Source organism: Pongo abelii, chromosome 1 (assembly GCF_028885655.2).
Source record: "Pongo abelii isolate AG06213 chromosome 1, NHGRI_mPonAbe1-v2.0_pri, whole genome shotgun sequence".
NCBI classification, from domain to species: Eukaryota; Metazoa; Chordata; class Mammalia; order Primates; family Hominidae; genus Pongo; species Pongo abelii.
Genome location: NC_071985.2, coordinates 97,889,867 through 97,908,792, shown reverse-complemented (window position 1 = coordinate 97,908,792; position 18,926 = coordinate 97,889,867). Strand labels below are relative to the sequence as shown.

Below are 18,926 nucleotides of genomic sequence, written 5' to 3'. Positions count from 1 at the left end.
AAGTGAGTTAGGCAATAATGTCCAAGTATGTAAGTAGGATTGGATGGGGCCTTGTACACCACAGTAAGGATATGGATTTTGTTTTAAGTGTGATGGAAGCACTGCCTTAGTTGCATCCCACAAGCTTTGATGGTCTGTGTTTTCATTTTTATTCAAATAAAACTATTTTCTAGTTTTTCTAATGACCTCCTCTTTGATGTATAGGTCATTTAGGTAAAAATAATTTTAATACTATATTTTATTTAGGCTAGTATATCCATAATTTTGCATTTCAGCATGTAATCAATCTAAAATATTAGTGAGATATTTTACATTTAAAACAATTTTATGTCTTCAAACTCAGTGTTATGCTATGGCACATCTCAATTCAGACAAGTTATATTTCAAGGGCTTTATCGTCTCATGTGGTTAGTGGCTACTGTATTGGACAGAGTAGGGCTACACCAATAGCTTTCATCTCTGTTTGGGCAACACATTCAACTGGTGACCTTTTAAAAAACACCAATGCTGGGGCCCTATTCCCAGAAATTCTGAATTAATTTGTCTACAGTTGAGTCTTGGCATCTTTTGTTTTAGGACTGCCTACTAGGACCACTGGTGTCAACCCTGAAATTTTCCTTTAATCACACCATGTTTCTCTTGTGTTGAGGTTCAGCATCACCATCTAACTTCTCAGGTGTTTCTGCTTCTCTCTCCAGTTCTACTGTGAGGTCCTGAGGACAGGAACAAGGTTAATTCATTGTATTTCTCACGTAACTGAGGCAGTGCTGGTCACAGATTAAGAGCTCAATGTGGTAGGTTGTTGCTTGTTACCACAGCCCTCTATAGCTGATGATTTGCTTGCCATAAACACCATTAACATGGGGCACTGGATTGGGAGAGAGATGGAAAATGGGAGGACATTCCTACAATAATACTTGCCAGAAAATCTGCCTTCCACAAAAATTCCATTCCTGCTAATACTCATTTTCTGAGTTAGTAACAGCAGAAGTTACTATAAAAGTAGGTAATTTCTGTCTTTACAGAGAGGAAATATAGGCTGGAGATTTAGTCATCTTCCTTGTCATCATTATCAATGTCTTCATGTTCATTAATATCAGCTAACTTTTGTCATTGTTAGACATCTATTTTACATAGTAGGTATTTCCAGAAGTACCTCGTGATTATATGTGTATATACGTATATCATATATGATATACAAAAGGAGAAATAAATCAATCTTAATGGGTTGCATGAAGAGTTGTGTCCTATATAAACCTTTTGAGAATTAGAGCAACACACACCAAATTTCTTTTTCTTGTTGGTTTAGAGTGTTTTGATGGGTAAAAGGGAAGAGTTTTTTCTATGATGGGAAAAATATTTTCCTCATAATGATCTTCTCATATGTTTGTTGAAGAAAAATATCAGTCCTTTTTTTAAAAAATAGTTGCAATAAATGCAACTTGTGTCTCTCTGTGTGTGTGTAGTTGACAGACAGGTTCCACAAAAGGTTCCTGAATTGGTAGAAGTCTCAAGTCTCTGATCTGTGCTCATGGGCTACTTAAATGTGGCAGAATCACATACACAACACAAAACAGAAAAACTCAGAAACTCCTAATCAAAAGGCCCCTTGATGGTGACACATTCCTTGGTAACCCAAATAGAAGTAAACAAATATGATAGCCTTTGAATTCCAGGCTGAAGGGTTCGTAGAAGAGAAATTCTAAAGAGAAGAGTGGCTGACTGAGGGGCATCTCTCTCCACAGCTAGGAATGGGGACTTGGCCTGGTCTAAAAGCATGGGAGATACTCTCTAAAAGAGTAAGGAGGCCTATGGCACCAGACCAGCCTCTCAGGATTGACTGACCTGGGAAAGGCCCAGAGCCTCTGGCTGAAATTTGGCTGGAATATGTTAGGGGCTAAATCTGGGGCAGTCTTGGAGCCTTTGGTGCCAAAGTTCTTCCTGAGGGACTGAGCAAAGCAAGTTCAGAGGGAGGCTTGAAAGGTAAGTACCCATAGCCTTAAACCCCTCTACTTGCCGTACATTGAGACCTTAGCCTGGGAAAAGGGTCTGATTTACAGAAAGTCTCATATAGTCACCCTCTCTCCCACTAGTGCCGAAGAGGCTATCTGGGAAGCTCATCATCCAGCTCAGGAAGAGATGAAACCAGGAGGCAGGAGAATGTCAGGCATGACCCCGCACTTGTGCAACAGCCACGTCCTGCTCCTGCCATTAGCATGGCTCATCTGAGGCCCAGCCCCAGGATCCATACAAAGTGTGTTCCTGCTGCTGGCTCCTCATCTGCTCTGCTTCCTAAGGGACATATCTGTGGCTGCGTCTGAGCCCACGCTGAGTGTTTCTATAGGAATCCAGAGGGGGGCGCTAGCGGGATGAAGACGGAGATGGAGAGTAATTCTGGAAGGGGAACAGTGAAGCGTGGAGGAGGAGGAAGATGAAATGGTGGACAAAGCCAGAAGGCCAGAAGTAGTAGTTGGCTCTGGACAAAGCAGGAACCAACCTGGGAAGGATTATCCCTGTGATCAGACAGGGAGATGATGAATGACTTGGGATTGCTACAGCCCTACCAATGGTTGGCCTGCTGGTCCTAAGCCCATTGCTCTGAAGGAAGCTTTTCTCTAACCGTGCAGATCTCAAATTTATTATTATTTATTAAACAGATTTTCTACGAATTTCTGAATTCCATTTCTAGATAGATTCATGTGGGTAGAATTGCAATGTATTTAACATGTCTTTGAGATGGCATTCAAATTTTGCTGACTTTATTAGTTCAGAAGTCACCTATTAACCACCTAACAAATACTAAGAATTTTTGAAAACTCTAGGGGTACAAAAGTAATGAAGATACACTCTTTGTCTCAAAGAGGTTTCTATACATGTCCATATTTTAGATATTCCTCTTCATCACCTTGGGGGAGGATTTTAAAATAGAAAAAATGTAATGGCTCTTGATATTAAGTTTCTGTATATGTTTCTATTTTGTCATTCAGGTTTATCGAAATCCCACCAAGATGTCCTGCCAGCAGAACCAGCAGCAGTGCTAGCCCCCTCCCAAGTGTCCTATCCCCAAGTATCCCCCAAAATGCCCCGCAAAGTGTGCATCCTCATGCCCACCTCCAATCTCTTCCTGCTGTGGCTCCAGCTCTGGGGGCTGCTGCAGCTCTGGGGGTTGTGGTTGCTGCAGCTCTGGGGGTTGTGGTTGCTGCAGCTCTGGGGGAGGTGGCTGCTGCAGCTCTGGGGGAGGTGGTTGCTGCAGCTCTGGGGGAGGTGGCTGCTGCAGCTCTGGGGGAGGTGGCTGCTGCAGCTCTGGGGGAGGTGGTTGCTGCAGCTCTGGGGGAGGTGGTTGCTGCAGCTCTGGGGGAGGTGGCTGCTGCAGCTCTGGGGGTTGTGGTTGCTGCAGCTCTGGGGGTTGTGGTTGCTGCAGCTCTGGGGGAGGTGGCTGCTGCAGCTCTGGGGGAGGTGGCTGCTGCAGCTCTGGGGGAGGTGGCTGCTGCCTGAGCCACCACAGACACCATAGGTCCCACTGCCACAGACCCCAGAGCTCCAATTGCTATGGCAGTGGCAGTGGCCAGCAGCCTAGGGGTTCTGGCTGCTGCTCTGGAGGCGGCTGGTGCTGACCTGGACCACGAGCAGCACTGAAGGAATTAGTGGGCGAAGGACCCATTGCAGCCTGGTGTTTTACCTCCTTCACTCTCTTGCCTTTCCTTTCTGTAGCCCCATCAATTGAATAAACATGCAGGTTTGCTTCTCATCAACTTCAGGCCTTGGATTTTCATTATTTTAGCTTTATGTCAATATCTGTATTTCTCAGATTATTGAAAAATTGTCTGACGTGCTTTGCAACAGTAAATTAACTTTCAAGTCCCAGTTTGATGGTGGTTTTTATTCCACTTTTCTTCACTTTTACCTAAATCCCAATCCTTTTCCCTAGATAGAAAGATAGATTTATACCTTTTAGTGGAATAGAGAAAAATCAACCAATTAAACTTTAATGAATTACTTATTTGTGTACACATACCTTCACAAAAATCTAAAATTCTGCAGTATTTGTGAAAACAATAAATAAGGATTGATTAGAATTCCAAGATAAACCTAACTTAAATTTAAAAAAAATTAGTGATGAAATAGCCAAGTCAGTAAAGTTGTTTGGACAGAAAAATCTAATTTACTTAAGTTAAAAAAATGTACTTACTGCTCCATACATTTTCTAAAGCAATATTCTCTTTCTCTCTGTCTCTCTCTCTGTCTGTCTCTCTCTCTCTCTCTCTCTCTCTCTCTCTCTCTCTATGTGTGTGTGTGTGTGTGTATGTGTGTGTGTGTTTAAAAGATTAATATTAAGAAAGCAGAATAGCATCACATCCACTTGGGAACCATGTAGAAAAGTGTACTAATTTTTGTAGCCGTTCTTATTAATTGTGTGTGCGCATACAAGAGTCTGGTTAAATAAAGTTCTATTGAAACCCAGGTTTCTTTCTTTAAGAAGCCTATTTACAGTATCCAAAAGTCAGAATTGGAATTCAATGAAGTACTATTTCCCTGTCCTCTCCCCTCTGTCCCAAAGGTAAGAAGTCCCTTGTTACAGAGCTCTGCTGACTTAGGACTTTCTCTGAGGCAGACACATTGGTAATGATAGGTCACAAGTTGCAGACCTGTCTTAGCCTTGTGGTCATGCAGGAAGTTCAAACGATTTCACTGGGAGAAAGTGCAGACTGAGGTGGGCACTAGCATGCACCCTTGGGCCTTTGCAGACTGCTGTTGAAATAAACTTGGTTTGTTGTTCCTGCTGTTGTTCTTGCACTTACTACTAATTGAAATTACATATTTATTTCTCTTTGATTGTTAAATGCCTCTCACCTTATCCCTGAAGAAGATTATACTATAAACTATTTATTATATGTAATGTATGTAATGTATGTGCTTCAGGATGTCAATGTCTGGTCATGAAAACAGAGACCATTCTAGCCACATTCTAGCTAGTTTAAACACAGAAAGATTTAATGCAGGGAATTTGTTAGAAAAGTCTTGGAGGGGCTGAATAAGTAAAAGTGGTACTTAGAGATTACCCAGAGATCTGGAAGAATTTGGGGCAGGATGTAAGACTTGCCAAATGGCTGTGCTGGCTCAGGAGAACACTGGAAACAAAACTGTCATCGTTGTTGTACTCTCACAGAGAGCACCCAGGTGTGACAGCTCCAAGATCACTCTTTGAAATTCTGGTTCACTAGTCCCCACAATGACATATTGGGATGGGGGAAAGGGTGGAGGCCAGTGGCTTTGGAAGTCAGGGGCTGGTGTGACAGGTCACAGGCTTTCTGGGACATAGCCCATCTGAAGTGAAGGAAGAGCCCTGTTCCTCACCCTGTTCCCCTGCTCTGGTTGCTGTTCAGAACCAAATGCAACTGTAATGACTACATGTGGTTGATGGGGGATAAGAAATAGCAACACCAGCAAAACTAACCAATATTCAGTTAGCATTTACTCATGTTAGGCACATGCTTTATCTCACATTAACATTTGCTTGGACTGTTTATTCTAAAGATATTTATTAAGTGCCTACTATGTATCAAGTGCAGTTTTAAGATTTGAGAATAGACTTGTGAACAAAACAGACAAAAATTTCTTCCTCATTAAAATTATTCTAAGAAAAGAAAGCAGGTGACAAACAAAATGAATAAGAAAAATATGTATTATTCACGCAACCGACAAATATGTTTTGAGTGTACCAAGCACTATGTATAGTAAGGCACTGTGGACAGAGCAGTGAACAAAAGCAATGAAAGTTCTCACCCAATAGGGTTCACATTCTGATGGGACAAAATGAAAAATACATGCATACATAAAATATATAAGTATTAAATGAAGATAAACTCTAAGGAGAGAAATAAGCTTGGAAGAGGGACAGGGAGCGCAAGTAGGTATGGATTATAATGCTAAATGGGGTCACCAGTGAAGCCTTCACAACAGCCACATTTGAGCAAAGACTAGAATGAGAAAGTCAGCCACGTGGGCATCTGGGGAAACACTGTGGGTAGAGAAAAAGCAACAGCAGAGGGCCTGCTGTGGGAGTGTGCCTGAGCATCAGACAAACTGCAAGCAGACTGGTGTAGGGTCAGAGTGAGGGGAGAGGATAGGACATGAGATCAGTGAAGTACAGGGTGTAGGGTCCAGTCTGTGCATCCCTTTTGAAAGCCTTTGTCAGGACTTTGGCTTTTACCATGAGCAGAATGAGAAGTCATTTGAATATTTCTGAGCAGAAGAATGACATGCTCTGACTATTAATGTCTTCATTTTTATAGATGAGAAAACAGCTTCAGAATGTACAGCTAATTATCTAAGGTCACACATCTAGGAACTGGCAGAGCTATGACTAGGACTGGGACTGTCTGAAAGGAGATGTGAAAAGTTCAGCTGGCTCTTTGGGTGAAGGTCTTGAAGAGGTTGGAATAAAGGTCAGAATAGGACATTTGCACACAGAGGATAGATAAAATAGTTGAGAGGGGTCCAAGAGGGGACATAATCCAGTGGGTTCTATCTGTAAAAGTTTTCTGTATCCCTTTACATCTTGAAATGAGAAGATGAAGAGACAACTTCCATTGAAAATCCGGGAGGTGATTGTAAGATCAAATGCAATGAAACAGTTCTACAATGCTGTAAGTAAATCTGAGGGACTAGTTACCTGGTGTATGTTATAAAGGAATAAATGGGTTAGGGAAAGGGTGGTGGATATTCCAGGAAACCAGCACTAGTGGGCCATTCCAGGAGACAGAGAAGTATCTGGACATTTATATTCATTGACCTCTGTGATCAAGAGGGCTTCGGTGCTGTCTTGCCGTGTCCCCAGCACAAACAGCCCATGTGACTCTGAGCTAGGTGGGGCTTGCATTCTCATGTTTGGATGACCCATACATGTGCACACAGTGGGAGTCCTGTATGACTTTTCCTTTCCATATGTGAAAACCCTCTCTGCTCCATAGAGGATGTCCTTTACAAGATGTTCCTTGGCTTTTCTTGCGGTAGTCTGGGTGGAAGTGGTGAGTGGGAATGGAGGTAAGGAGGAAGACAGGTGAGGGAACTCCCTAGCAAGCCAGCTTAGTGTCCACGTGTGGTTACGGAACATGTCCCAGATCAGATTGAGAAATTCCTGTCTAGAGACAGCTCCTGCCTGGCTGTGTGACCTCAAACAAGTTTCTTCCCTTCTCTGTGGGCCTCAGTTACAATATAAGTGCTGCCCTCTGTCCTTCATTCTGTTGTTCTACAACAGAATCTCCTGATAGTCTAGGAGGAACCGCCAATTATCACAGGAATATCTCAGGGGATCTCTGGTGCAAGCCTTGGAGCTAAGCCTGAAACAGACACACATAGACATAAAATCTAGGAGTGGAGATCACCGGTCTCAGACACAGTAGAGAGATTTCTCACTGCGTACCAACATTCCTGTGCCCTCCCTCTCTTCAGTGTGTGGCTTCTCATTTCTCCCTACTTCTTGTCCCCAGAAGGGGAGGGACCCAGATTTAGCCTTTAGATTGTCCCTAGTCCCTGATCAGGAAAAGTTCCTAGGATGAGAGGAGACCCAGAAGATGATGTCGGAGAGCAACATGTCTTTTTGGGCACCTCCCTGTTTAATCCCCTGATCTGGGTTAAAATCTGAGTCTGGTTCACACACTAAGGTGCCCAGCTTCAAATGTGTAGTGAATGTTAGGATTCATGGATGTTGGTGCTGCAAGGGATCTGAGAAATAATCTAGTATACAGCTCCTGACTATCCTGATGGTAAATCCCAAAACAAGCTAACCAGGGGCACTACAGAGGACTTGTATTATTTTATTTTCTTTTCTAGAGGCAGGGTCTCCAGTGAAGTGGCATGATCATAGCTCACCGCAGCCTTGAACTCATGGGCTCAAGCAATCTTCTTGCCTCAGCCTCTGGAGTAACTAGAATTACACGAGCCACTGTGCCCACCTTACAGAGAACTTTTAAAGATTAGCCGATCTTTCTAAGAATAGCAGCCCATTAGGCTGTATGACATAGGTATTTAGTTGCATTCTGGCAGGGGCCAGACCCCATGACCTATTTTAGTACTTTCTGCCTTGGAGATAACTCTCTCTGCCTACCTCTCTGGACTAGTTTTCCATGAATCCACAAGTCTCTGATTCTATCAGCTTGTATCCAAAGAGATAAATGTAAGGGAGTTTCTGGGAGCAGATTTTTGGGATAACCCTATGAGTCATCCTGGCACTTGCGCCAGTTATCTGACTTCTCCATGCCTTGCCTTCCCAGCCTATACAGTGGGTGGGGCACAACCCACCCACCTGTTTTGGTGGCACATAGATAAGGTGTCTCTCACCAGGTATGCTAGTACTGCTTGCAGATGTCAAACCCATTAGTGAGAGCTTGACTCCATACAGCAGGAAGTGAGCCAATCAGAGCTCACAGATGGCATGAGATGCACAGATTGGCTAACGACAGGATGGCACTGACCACATGGAGGAAGGAGGTCAGTCTGGGCTTTGCTGTCAATGTAAAGCACCCCCATTCATTCATTCACTCATTCATTTGTTTAGTCAATGTTTCCCAGGTCCTATGATGATATATGGTGGATATGTCCACAGTTAACAATTCTTGAAAATCATAGTCTCGTGGGAACAACTCCATGGAAGGCTAGGTTGTGGAAGTATACATTTCCCTTGTAGAACAAGCTCCTACAACCACAGAATATCATAGCCAGAAGGGGTCTCATCTGGCCTCTTTGCTTTAGATTGGAAGAGAAAAGGCCTAGAGACACCAGGGCACTGTGGAATCACAGGGTGGGGTGGTGGCACAATTAGGATAAGGGTCCAGGTCTTTCTATTTGTGCCTTGAAATGTCTGTCTCCAGTTTTGTTGGCACATCTTAAAATGGCTGGTCTTCTAGGGCATTTTCTTCTCTGTAAAATGGGGATATCCCATCCTACATATAATGCAGAAGGCTTCTTAATGACTGCTTGTATGTTGGGTGACTGAAAGGTATGGTTCCTGAAGCATCATGGATTGTAACACCAGAAGCAGCATGCTTTGGCAGAAAAACAAAATTTGAAGTCTCTTTTACCTGGGTTCAAATTCTGGCTCTTGCACTTCTAACTGTGTGAGCTTGGGCAAGTTATTTTTTGTTTGGGACACTATCGTGAGAACCAAATTTGATGAGCTATCCTGTGTGGTGTCTAACCCCAAAAAGAGATTGTTATTTTTCCTTTTACTCCATAAAACATTAGGTCTGGGTATGCACTGAGGCGGGACACTTAGGAGAGCAGAAGTGGAATGGCCTGGAACCACATCCCTCGTCATTTACCCCTCCCTTTGGGGAGAGGGACTGACTAGTGGGCTTCATGGTGGAAGCTGTGCAGTAAGACAAGCCCTTCAGAGGCAGGAATGACAGGAGGAAGCAGGACACCATGCCTGAGGACTCCAAGCCAGGACACCAAGCCTGAGGCAGAGTCTCCCATCTTGCTTCTTCCAAAATGTTCACGAGCAGACAGGCATCATGCTACCTGACTTTAAAATATACTACAAAGCTATAGTAACTGAAACAGCATGGTACTGGCATAAAGACAGACACATAGACCAATGGAACAGAATAGAGAACCCAGAAATTAATCCATATATTTGCTATCAACTGATCTTTGACAAAGGTGCCAAGAACACACAATAGGGAAAGGAAAGTCTCTTGAATACGTGGTACTGAAAAAACTGGGTATCCTCATGAAGAAGAATGAAATAAGATGCTTATCTCACACTGTATACAAAAATCAATGAAAAATGAATTAAAAATGTAAATTTAAGATTCAAAACTCAGAAACTACTAGGAAAAAAACTCAGAAACTACTAGGAAAAGAAACTACTAGGAAAAAAATTTAAGATTCAAAACTCAGAAACTACTAGGAAAAATAACTGTATTCCTATGTTTATTGCAGTGCTATTTACAATAAATAATAACAATAAATAACAAAGATACAGAATCAACCTAAGTGTCCATCAGTGAATAAATGAATAAAGAAAATGGAGTATGAACACACAATGGAATACCATCCAGCCATAAAAAGGAATGAAATCCTGTCATTTCCAGCAACATGGATGGAACTAGAGGTCATTATGTTAAGTGAAATTAGGAAGATAAAAGATAATGTGTTGGCAAGGATGTGGAGAAAATAAAATCTAACACACCATTGGTGGGAATATAATTTAGTACAGCCATGTGGAAAACAGTATGGAGGGTCTTCAAAAATTAAAAATAGAAGTGGCATATAATCCATCAATCACACTAGTAGATATATATCCAAAGATATTGAAGTCAGTAATGTTGAAGAGATATCTGCATTCCCACGTTTATTGCAACACTATTCACAATAGGCAATAAAAGGAATCAAATGAAGTGTAAATCAAAGGATAAATGGATGTTTAAAAATGCTATATATACACAAAGAATACTATTCAGTCACAAAAAGAAGGAAATCCTGTCATTTGTGAGAAGGTGAATGAACCTGGAAGATATTATGCTAAGCAAAATAAGCCAGGCATAGATAGACATACTGCATGATCCAATTTATATGTGGAATCTAGAAATGTTGATCTCATAAAAATAGAGAGCAGGGTGCTGGTTACCAGAGGTTGGCGTGGCTGGTAGGTGGGGTTGGGGAGATTGTTAAAGTATTCAGGGGAAGACTTTGCAGGACCTGGCTTGACATGGGAGAGGGGCTGTGAATTAGTGGGTCTTTGCATCCTCTTTGTTTAGGAAATGTAGAAGCCTTAAATCCTATGGGTCCTGGGAAATTGGGGATCTATTATGTACAAATACAGTAGAACAATTTATCTGAGAGGCCATAGGGGTCACAGTGGAGCCTGCACTGGTTTATCTAAGGAATTGACATTTGGACGAGTGCTAGGCTTAGGCTCAAGACAACTTTCTTCAGTGGGTGACCCAATACAGCTCAGTGGGGGTAGCATGGGCTCTGGAGCTGGATAGATTTGGGTTCCAATGTCACTCCATTACCTACTGATGGGATGACCTTGGCGAAATAGACCTCTGGGTCTCAGTTTTCTCTGGTGTAAAATTGGAGTTAATGAAGCCTGTCTCATAGAGTTATTTCAAAATCAAATGAAATAACACAGGCAAAGAGCCTAGGACAGTATCCACCACATAGTAAGTGCTCAGTAGATAATATTCCCATCTCTCTTTCTACATCTTCTGCATTGTGGAAAAGAAAACAGGCAGGGATTCAAGGACAATGCCATGTTCAGAAATAAAAGGCAACATATTGTAGTGATAAAGATCATGGTCTATGAAAGCAGACTCCTGCATCTGAGGCCTGGCTTCCTTACTTACCTGCTTTGTGATGATGGGTAACTCCCTTAATCTTTCAGGGCCTCAGTTGTGTCCATTTGTAAATGTACTGCCTCATGAATTGTTTGTTATATATAAAGTATTCAAATAAACTTTAGATTCTATTATTACTGTTGTTGTTGTTGTTATCACACAGTGCTCAACTGGCTGGAATTTTCCCTGCTCAGGGTTCTTTGGAATTGAAGCCTGGTAGTGAGGTCCTGAAAGGTAAGAATGGGGGAGTCTAAGGGGCATGAGAAGGCTGAGGGGAGGCAGTCTAGACCCCAGCCTGGGGCCTAGGATCATCAAGTACCCACCCAGTTTCCAAATGAACCTAGAATAATCTGATGTTCCATGAAACAAACCATTTTTTGGAGGTCTTACGTCATATTGGGCCAGAGACCACTGGGCCAAACTGTGCTCAGCAACCTAGACCAGCAGAAGTTACCTTGGAAGCCCACAGAACACTCAGTTAGGCTGAATGAAGTGAGGTGAATCTATAGTTAGATTCTCAATTTTTCATACACTGTGCCAAAAGCTACACTTAGCTTTAGATTAGATTCTCAATTTTAGTTTGATTCTCTAAGCTACACTTAGCTTTTGGCACAGTGTATGAAAAACTGAGAATCTAACTATACCTTGGATAAGTCCTTGAAGACTCAAGTGACCTGGAAACAGCTTCATTAGAGACAGATCACATAGGCATCACTCATAACTTCTAGGAAAAGGAGACTGACTTGTTTCCTGAAGAAGGGAACAGGAATCATTTATCTAGTGTTTGGGAAAACCCAATGTCAAGCACAGACATGCCCTGCCTCTGACTGAGGAGCCAGGCATACTGGGGAGGAATCTTGCCAATGCAACACCAACCCTCCTCCTTGTCATCTCCGGTGCTTCATTTAGATGCCATTAAATTGCCTCATTGCTGCCCTATAAAAGGTCTCCCCACCTGCCAGTTTTTCAAATCACTGGCTTCTTCCAGTCTTGCTCCTATCAGCAAAGAGGGTAAGTCTCTATACGGAATAAGGACATGGTGAGAAACAGAGCTTTGGGGAAGCTGGGGTGGGATGAGAGCTATGGGATGAAGGGTGAGTGAGGTCTAGATGCTGAGGAAGTCTGCTGAAGGAGGCTGAAAGCAATGCTGATGGGAAACTTGGAGCCTGGGGCGTGAGAGGAGAGGGAGGGGGGCACGATGAGCTGGTATTCCTGTGTAAGAAGGGACTTTAGAGAACTGGCTCCCCATCCCCTTATCTGAGTGCAGTTGTGCAGTCCTTTCTTGGGTCCATGTGCTAATGAGGCCAACTGATAGTCCAGCTGGTTCGAGGAGCACATGGTGGAAACCTGCTCAAATTTAGCCTTGTTTTTTGCTCGGTACCGGGCACAGCTTGAGGCTTATGTTGGCTCAGGGTCCATGGACATAAATTTGTCTTTGCTGGGTATTCCTTGTCTGGGCAGAAGGAAGAAGGGAAGTCACCCTGGAGAGAACTGGTGGCAGGGGCAATCATCTGGGAGCAGCAATTTCCAAAGGGTAATTCACAATGCAGATACTGAAGTAAGAGGAGAGGAGGCTTGGAGAGTTGGGTAGAAACACAGGCAGCACCATTTCAAGCCTCCATTTCCCAATATAGAGACTGAGGCCCAGAGGTAAGTGGTGACTTGTACCAAGCCACATAGCCAGGTACAGGCACAGAAGCTGAGCTGAGAGTCGCTGGCTCTGAATCTACCTCCTGCAAAGTGTACAGCCTCTGGATGTCTGCAACCTTCTCAAGAAAGCCCTGCTTGCAAATCACTGTATTCAAAGGGGATGTTGAAGGTTTCCCCTAGAAACCTTCCTAGTTTTACAGTTCTAATGAAACCTTTCTTTTCAGATTTTGCAAAGCCACAGAACAATGTGTGACCAGCAGAAGCAGCCACAGTTCCCTCCATCTTGTGTAAAAGGTTCGGGACTAGGGGCTGGGCAGGGTACCAATGGTGCCTCTGTGAAATGCCCAGTTCCATGCCAGACCCAAACTGTCTGTGTGACAGGCCCTGCTCCATGCCCCACTCAAACCTATGTGAAGTACCAAGTTCCATGCCAGACTCAAACCTACGTGAAGTGCCCAGCTCCCTGCCAGAGGACCTATGTGAAATACCCAACTCCCTGCCAAACCTACGTGAAGTGCCCAGCTCCCTGCCAGAGGACCTATGTGAAATACCCAACTCCCTGCCAAACCTATGTGAAGTGCCCAGCTCCCTGCCAGATGACCTACATCAAAAGTCCAGCTCCCTGCCAGACCCAGACGTGCTATGTCCAGGGTGCTTCTCCTTGCCAGAGCTATAATGTTCAAGCTCCTGCAAGTGGCTCAACCTCCCAGTACTGGGTCCCTGACCCATGCTCTGCTCCCTGTTCCACCAGCTACTGCTGTCTGGCTCCCCGGACCTTCGGGGTGAGTCCCCTGAGACGCTGGATTCAGCGGCCCCAAGACTGCAACACAGGATCGTCTGGCTGCTATGAGAATTCGGGAGGCTCCGAATGCTGTGGTTCTGGGGGCTGTGGCTGCAGTTGTGGATGTGGCAGCTCTGGGTGCTGCTGTTTGGGAATTATCCCCATGAGGTCCCGAGGTCCTGCATGCTGTGACCATGAGGATGACTGCTGCTGCTAAACATACGACAGCTCAACTCCAGAATGCACTGCCCCGCTACCCCTTCTGGAACAAGCACCAACTTCTGGCCCCCTCTCTGTTATTGCCAGTGAGGTAGAACCTCATCACTTCGCCTCTGTGCTTTGCTTCTCTACCAAGGCAGCCTGCCAGAGTTAGTGCAATCCCCAAACTTTGGCATGAATAAAGCTCTGAATGCAATTCATGGTAGTTTCTGTTTGTTTGGTTCATATTTATGCTTTTCTATCTTGCACTCTTCTGCGTCTCTCTCTTCTTACTCTTGTTTCTCAGCTAGAGGAAAGATCTGCACGAACATGAACAAGCAGACTGAGCTGGTGAAATCCCAGCCTGGGAGACCCATGCCTTCTAGAATGCTGTGAATAAACTTTCCCATGCAAGTTAGAAGCATCTGATAATGGAGATTTGAGGGTTGGGGCTGTTTCTGTGCTGCCCTTTGATGAGTCTCAGAGCAGGGTTGACCATGATGAGACCCTCATCTTCCTGGGTGTTGGAGGGATTGTGAAATTGTATCTGCTCATGGACTAGTATCACTAGTCATGGTCAGTATCACTGGACCATGTCCCCACCACTGTGCAGAGGGCTTGAACCCATGCAGGACTTTATGAATTACATTTTCACATCTGACAGGCTTGCCCTCTTGAAACTATAGGTTGAAGGCCTGAGGGAAGAGGCTAGGAGCCCCCTGAAGTGGGTAGCTATTCACCAGGTCAGTCCTGGTAGTAAGTTAGTCATCTCCAAAGGAAGGTGAATCTTGTGCGGGGGGCTTCTGGGCCCCCTTCTGGGCCCCTCATCCTAGTTAGCTCTTTCTTCTCCATTGCTGAGCTAGCTCTAGAGAATTTGGGGTGGACTTTTGTAACTAGAGATTCCAAATACACACATTAAAAAAATAGAGGAGTAATAAGTGTTCAAAACAATCCCACAAGGCCTGGTGCATAGGAGACAATGTTTTGTGATGTATAAATGAATGCATAAAGGAATGAATGAAAAAGGGAATCATGTGTTTGTTTCTAACCCTGGACACTAGCAGAAGGTCATCTTGACTACTCTGCTGCCTTTGAATGTCTAAACACCTGTAGCTCCACAAACAGCACAATATCCCTTCATCCAAACTCCCTAAACTTGCAGCCCAGTCACTGGAAACCCACTCAGGGATGGAACTGCCTTGGCCAGGGCCACACTTTCCTCTTGTACCACCAACTGGGTCCTGGAATGTTGGAGGATGGGGTGCTAAATTTCCCTGTGGTCTAGTCTCTTTAGAGAATGGTATCTGCAAAGCCCAACCCAGCACTGAAAATATTGTAGGGAATCCTCTTTAAAATCCAATGCATACTTCTAAAAGTCCTATTTCTCTCCTTTTCAATTCCTTCATATTCCATAGCTGTTCATCAGTCTCTCACTAAACTCCCCCAAATGCTCCTAACATCCAGACATTGTGGCTTCTTTCATCTCTTTCTCTCCTTGCTCACTCTGTTTTCCTCCTCAATCCTACCTGGTTCTGGTCCTGGTTATGTAGATGGTTTGAGTTTTTCTTTCTCCATTGTTAATTTTCTCTATACTTACCCAATCTTAGTATTCTCTGCTCCATAGGAATTAACCTAGGAATAAAACCTCTCCTCTTTTCTCTAGCTGTTCTAATGCTCTCTAACCCACTCTATTGATTTTGTACAGGAGGGAGGAAAGTAGTTGAAACCAAGAGCTAACCTGATGAAGCTCACCAAACTCAACCTGCCTTGCTTGCTTTTAGTCACTTCTAGTTAATCTTAAAACCCATGTATAGTATTCCATGGTGTATATGTGCCACATGTTCTTAATCCAGTCTATCACTGTTGGACATTTGGGTTGGTTCCAAGTATTTGCTATTGTGAATAATGCTGCAATAAACATACGTGTGCATGTGTCTTTATAGCAGCATGATTTATAGTCCTTTGGGTATATACCCAGTAATGGGATGGCTGGGTCAAATGGTATTTCTAGTTCTAGATCCCCGAGGAATCGCCACACTGACTTCCACAATGGTTGAACTAGTTTACAGTCCCACCAACAGTGTAAAAGTGTTCCTATTTCTCCACATCCTCTCCAGCACCTGTTGCTTCCTGACATTTTAATGATCGCCATTCTAACTGGTGTGAGATGATATCTCATTGTGGTTTTGATTTGCATTTCTCTGATGGCCAGTGATGGTGAGCATTTTTTCATGTGTTTTTTGGCTGCATAAATGTCTTCTTTTGAGAAGTGTCTGTTCATGTCCTTCACCACTTTTTGATGGGGTTGTTTGTTTTTTTCTTGTAAATTTGTTTGAGTTCATTGTAGATTCTGGACTATGCAGCCATAAAAAATGATGAGTTCATGTCCTTTGTAGGGACATGGATGAAATTGGAAATCATCATTCTCAGTAAACTATCGCAAGAACAAAAAACCAAACACCGCATATTCTCACTCATAGGTGGGAATTGAACAATGAGAACACATGGACACAGGAAGGGGAACATCACACTCTGGGGACTGTTGTGGGGTCGGGGGAGGGGGAAGGGATAGCTTTAGGAGATATACTTAATGCTAAGTGACGAGTTAATGGGTGCAGCACACCAGCATGGCACATGTATACATATGTAATTAACCTGCACATTGTGCACATGTACCCTAAAACTTAAAGTATAATACTAAAAAAAAAAATTAGTGAACACATTCATCACCTCCTGTGCTGTGCACTGTTAATTTGATTGTGATAATTGTTATGCAATGTATATGTATACCAAATCATCATGTTGTACACCTTGAATATATAGAGGCTTTGTCAATTAAATATTTTTAAATAAAAAATAAAATGACAAAAAAAAAACCCAGGTAGCTAAAAGTCACACAGCTAAGCAATCTGCAGCTTCCTTTTAGAGAACATCCCTGACATATAAGTTACCATGCTGATGGTTCCTTGTTGTTTTTTTAAGAACTTGGTGTTGGCTGTTTTCTAGTTCAAGCTGAAACCACTGATCCTTCAACTGGGCCTGCAAGAATGCCTGAGAGGTGACTTTTTGATGTCAGAGGGTCAAAAGCTCCTCCCTCAGAGCATGCTAATACCACCATTTTCTGAACATGCTTCTTATGAAGAGCCATGAAGCTTGATTATGCATGTGCAAATAGCCACTTGCCTCACTGTTCCTTGCCTCCAACTGCCTTCCCCCAGTCCCTGAACTACCTTGCTCTTCTATCCCATAAATGTCTCTGAAACCGTATCTTTAGAAAGGTGGATTTGGGATCTGTCGGCTGCCCTGGCTTACAGTGCACAGGCAGCACACATCTAGTTCAGTATCAGAATTATAAAGCTCAAAGGGCAAAAATATAATTTTCTTTAATAGGGCATATGAGTGGAAGAAAAAGTCAAGGAGCAAAAACCTACACATTAATACATGTCAATTGATTGTATATCTCAGACTTTTCTGTTTTATTATATAGGATCATAATACATATTGCCCTATGACTAGCTGTTTTCATTTAATATGTGAGTGTTGAACATAAATTTTGGTTAGTGCATATAGTTGTATCTTCTTTCCTTTTGTTGTTTGGTTTTTAATATATCCTTAGTATGGCTGCTCAATGATTTATCTAACCACCCCCTTAGACTGCCCTTTTTGATTTCTCCCTTTGTCTTCTGTTTTTCTCTCTGTCTCTGTTTGTCTCTTATTATTACTATACAAGTTGCTGTTAAGGCCTTTTTCAAATGTTTTCAAATTTTCTATTGAGATGAAACACACTTCTAGAAAAGTATACAAATTAGAAGTGTATTACTCACTAAACACACATGTATAACCACCATCTGGACCCTAGAAAGCTAATGTCATATAGAAAACAAATAAAGTCCCTGATTACCATGAACTAGGAGACTGAATTTGGAGATATGAAATGGATTAGAGCAGAAATAGCTTTATATAACCCCAAACCTTCTCAGGAGCCCTGATTGTGTGTTAGGTAGATATGTACAAAAGACAATGTAAAGAGAAGCATCAGCCCTGGGGTCTAGGTCCTTCAAACATCCAGGTGAGTTCTGAGAGCATCTACCAGTGACCCCACCACACAGCAGTGTGACCTTGCTCTTACACAGAGCAGAGGACACTGAGTAGCCTGATACCAGTGCTTGAGAAACCCTCAGTAACCTGGCCAGTGTGAAGGGTCTATAAAAACTTTCTTGTCAGATTATAATTCATTTATCTAATATACAGTTATTGAACTTCTATGTCATTCCGGGCACCATCTCTATTGTTTTGGAGTTTACAGCAGAGAGGGAGAAATTTAAAAATCAAGTAATTCAATAAACAAATGTATTCTGCATCTAGGACTAGAGTTATAAAGTAAGTGTTTCAAATACTGTGTAATATGCACATTTTACATGGTCAGGAAGATCAGAAAAGACTTCCCTGAGAAAGTTTAGCTTGACCCCAAGGTTGAGTAGGAGTTAATAACAGAACAGTAAAGGAAGACTTTTCCATGCAGAAGCAAGAGCACAGGCAGGGCTCTGTTGGGGGGAGGGGGAGGGGCGGAGAACAAAAAGTGTAAGGGGCTGGTGGTGAGACAGTGAGAATTAAAGCAGAAAGGGGCAGAAGGGCCTGGGAGCAAAGGGCAACCTCAGTGTGGGGCATCCCAGCAGTCATTGACAGGTTGCAAGCAGGCCATGTGATTTGTGCCTTTTAAAGCTTAATTTTCTCTGCAGAAAAAAAATAGATACACTTTTAGAGCATATAAAGGAGAATCTAAAACAATTGCCCAATAGCATTAGTGTACCTGGTTCTCTCCTATCCCTGCCATGCATAACTCCCCTCTTTGGGTCTGGTTTTCATGTCTGTAAGATGGCAGCTTGGGCCATAAGACGAGTAGGGTGCATTTCAGCACCAGCATCAGGTGATCTTTGCCTCCTGGTACAGGGACT

General features: G+C 43.1%; 1 protein-coding gene across 1 annotated transcript; it reads left to right on the top strand.

The window, feature by feature from the left end:
- The first annotated feature begins 11,551 nt into the window (after positions 1-11,551).
- KPLCE (KPRP N-terminal and LCE C-terminal like protein) lies at positions 11,552-14,186 on the top strand. The gene is made up of 2 exons (XM_002810192.4): positions 11,552-11,576; positions 13,217-14,186. The coding sequence occupies exon 2, from the start codon at positions 13,238-13,240 to the stop codon at positions 13,988-13,990; it is 753 nt and encodes a 250-aa protein (XP_002810238.1). The 5' UTR covers positions 11,552-11,576; positions 13,217-13,237; the 3' UTR covers positions 13,991-14,186.
- Positions 14,187-18,926: the final 4,740 nt, after the last annotated feature.

Coding starts and splice junctions, on each gene's coding strand:
- KPLCE (XM_002810192.4), top strand. CDS start 13,238: ATGTGTGACCAGCAGAAGCAGCCACAGTTCCCTCCATCTTGTGTAAAA.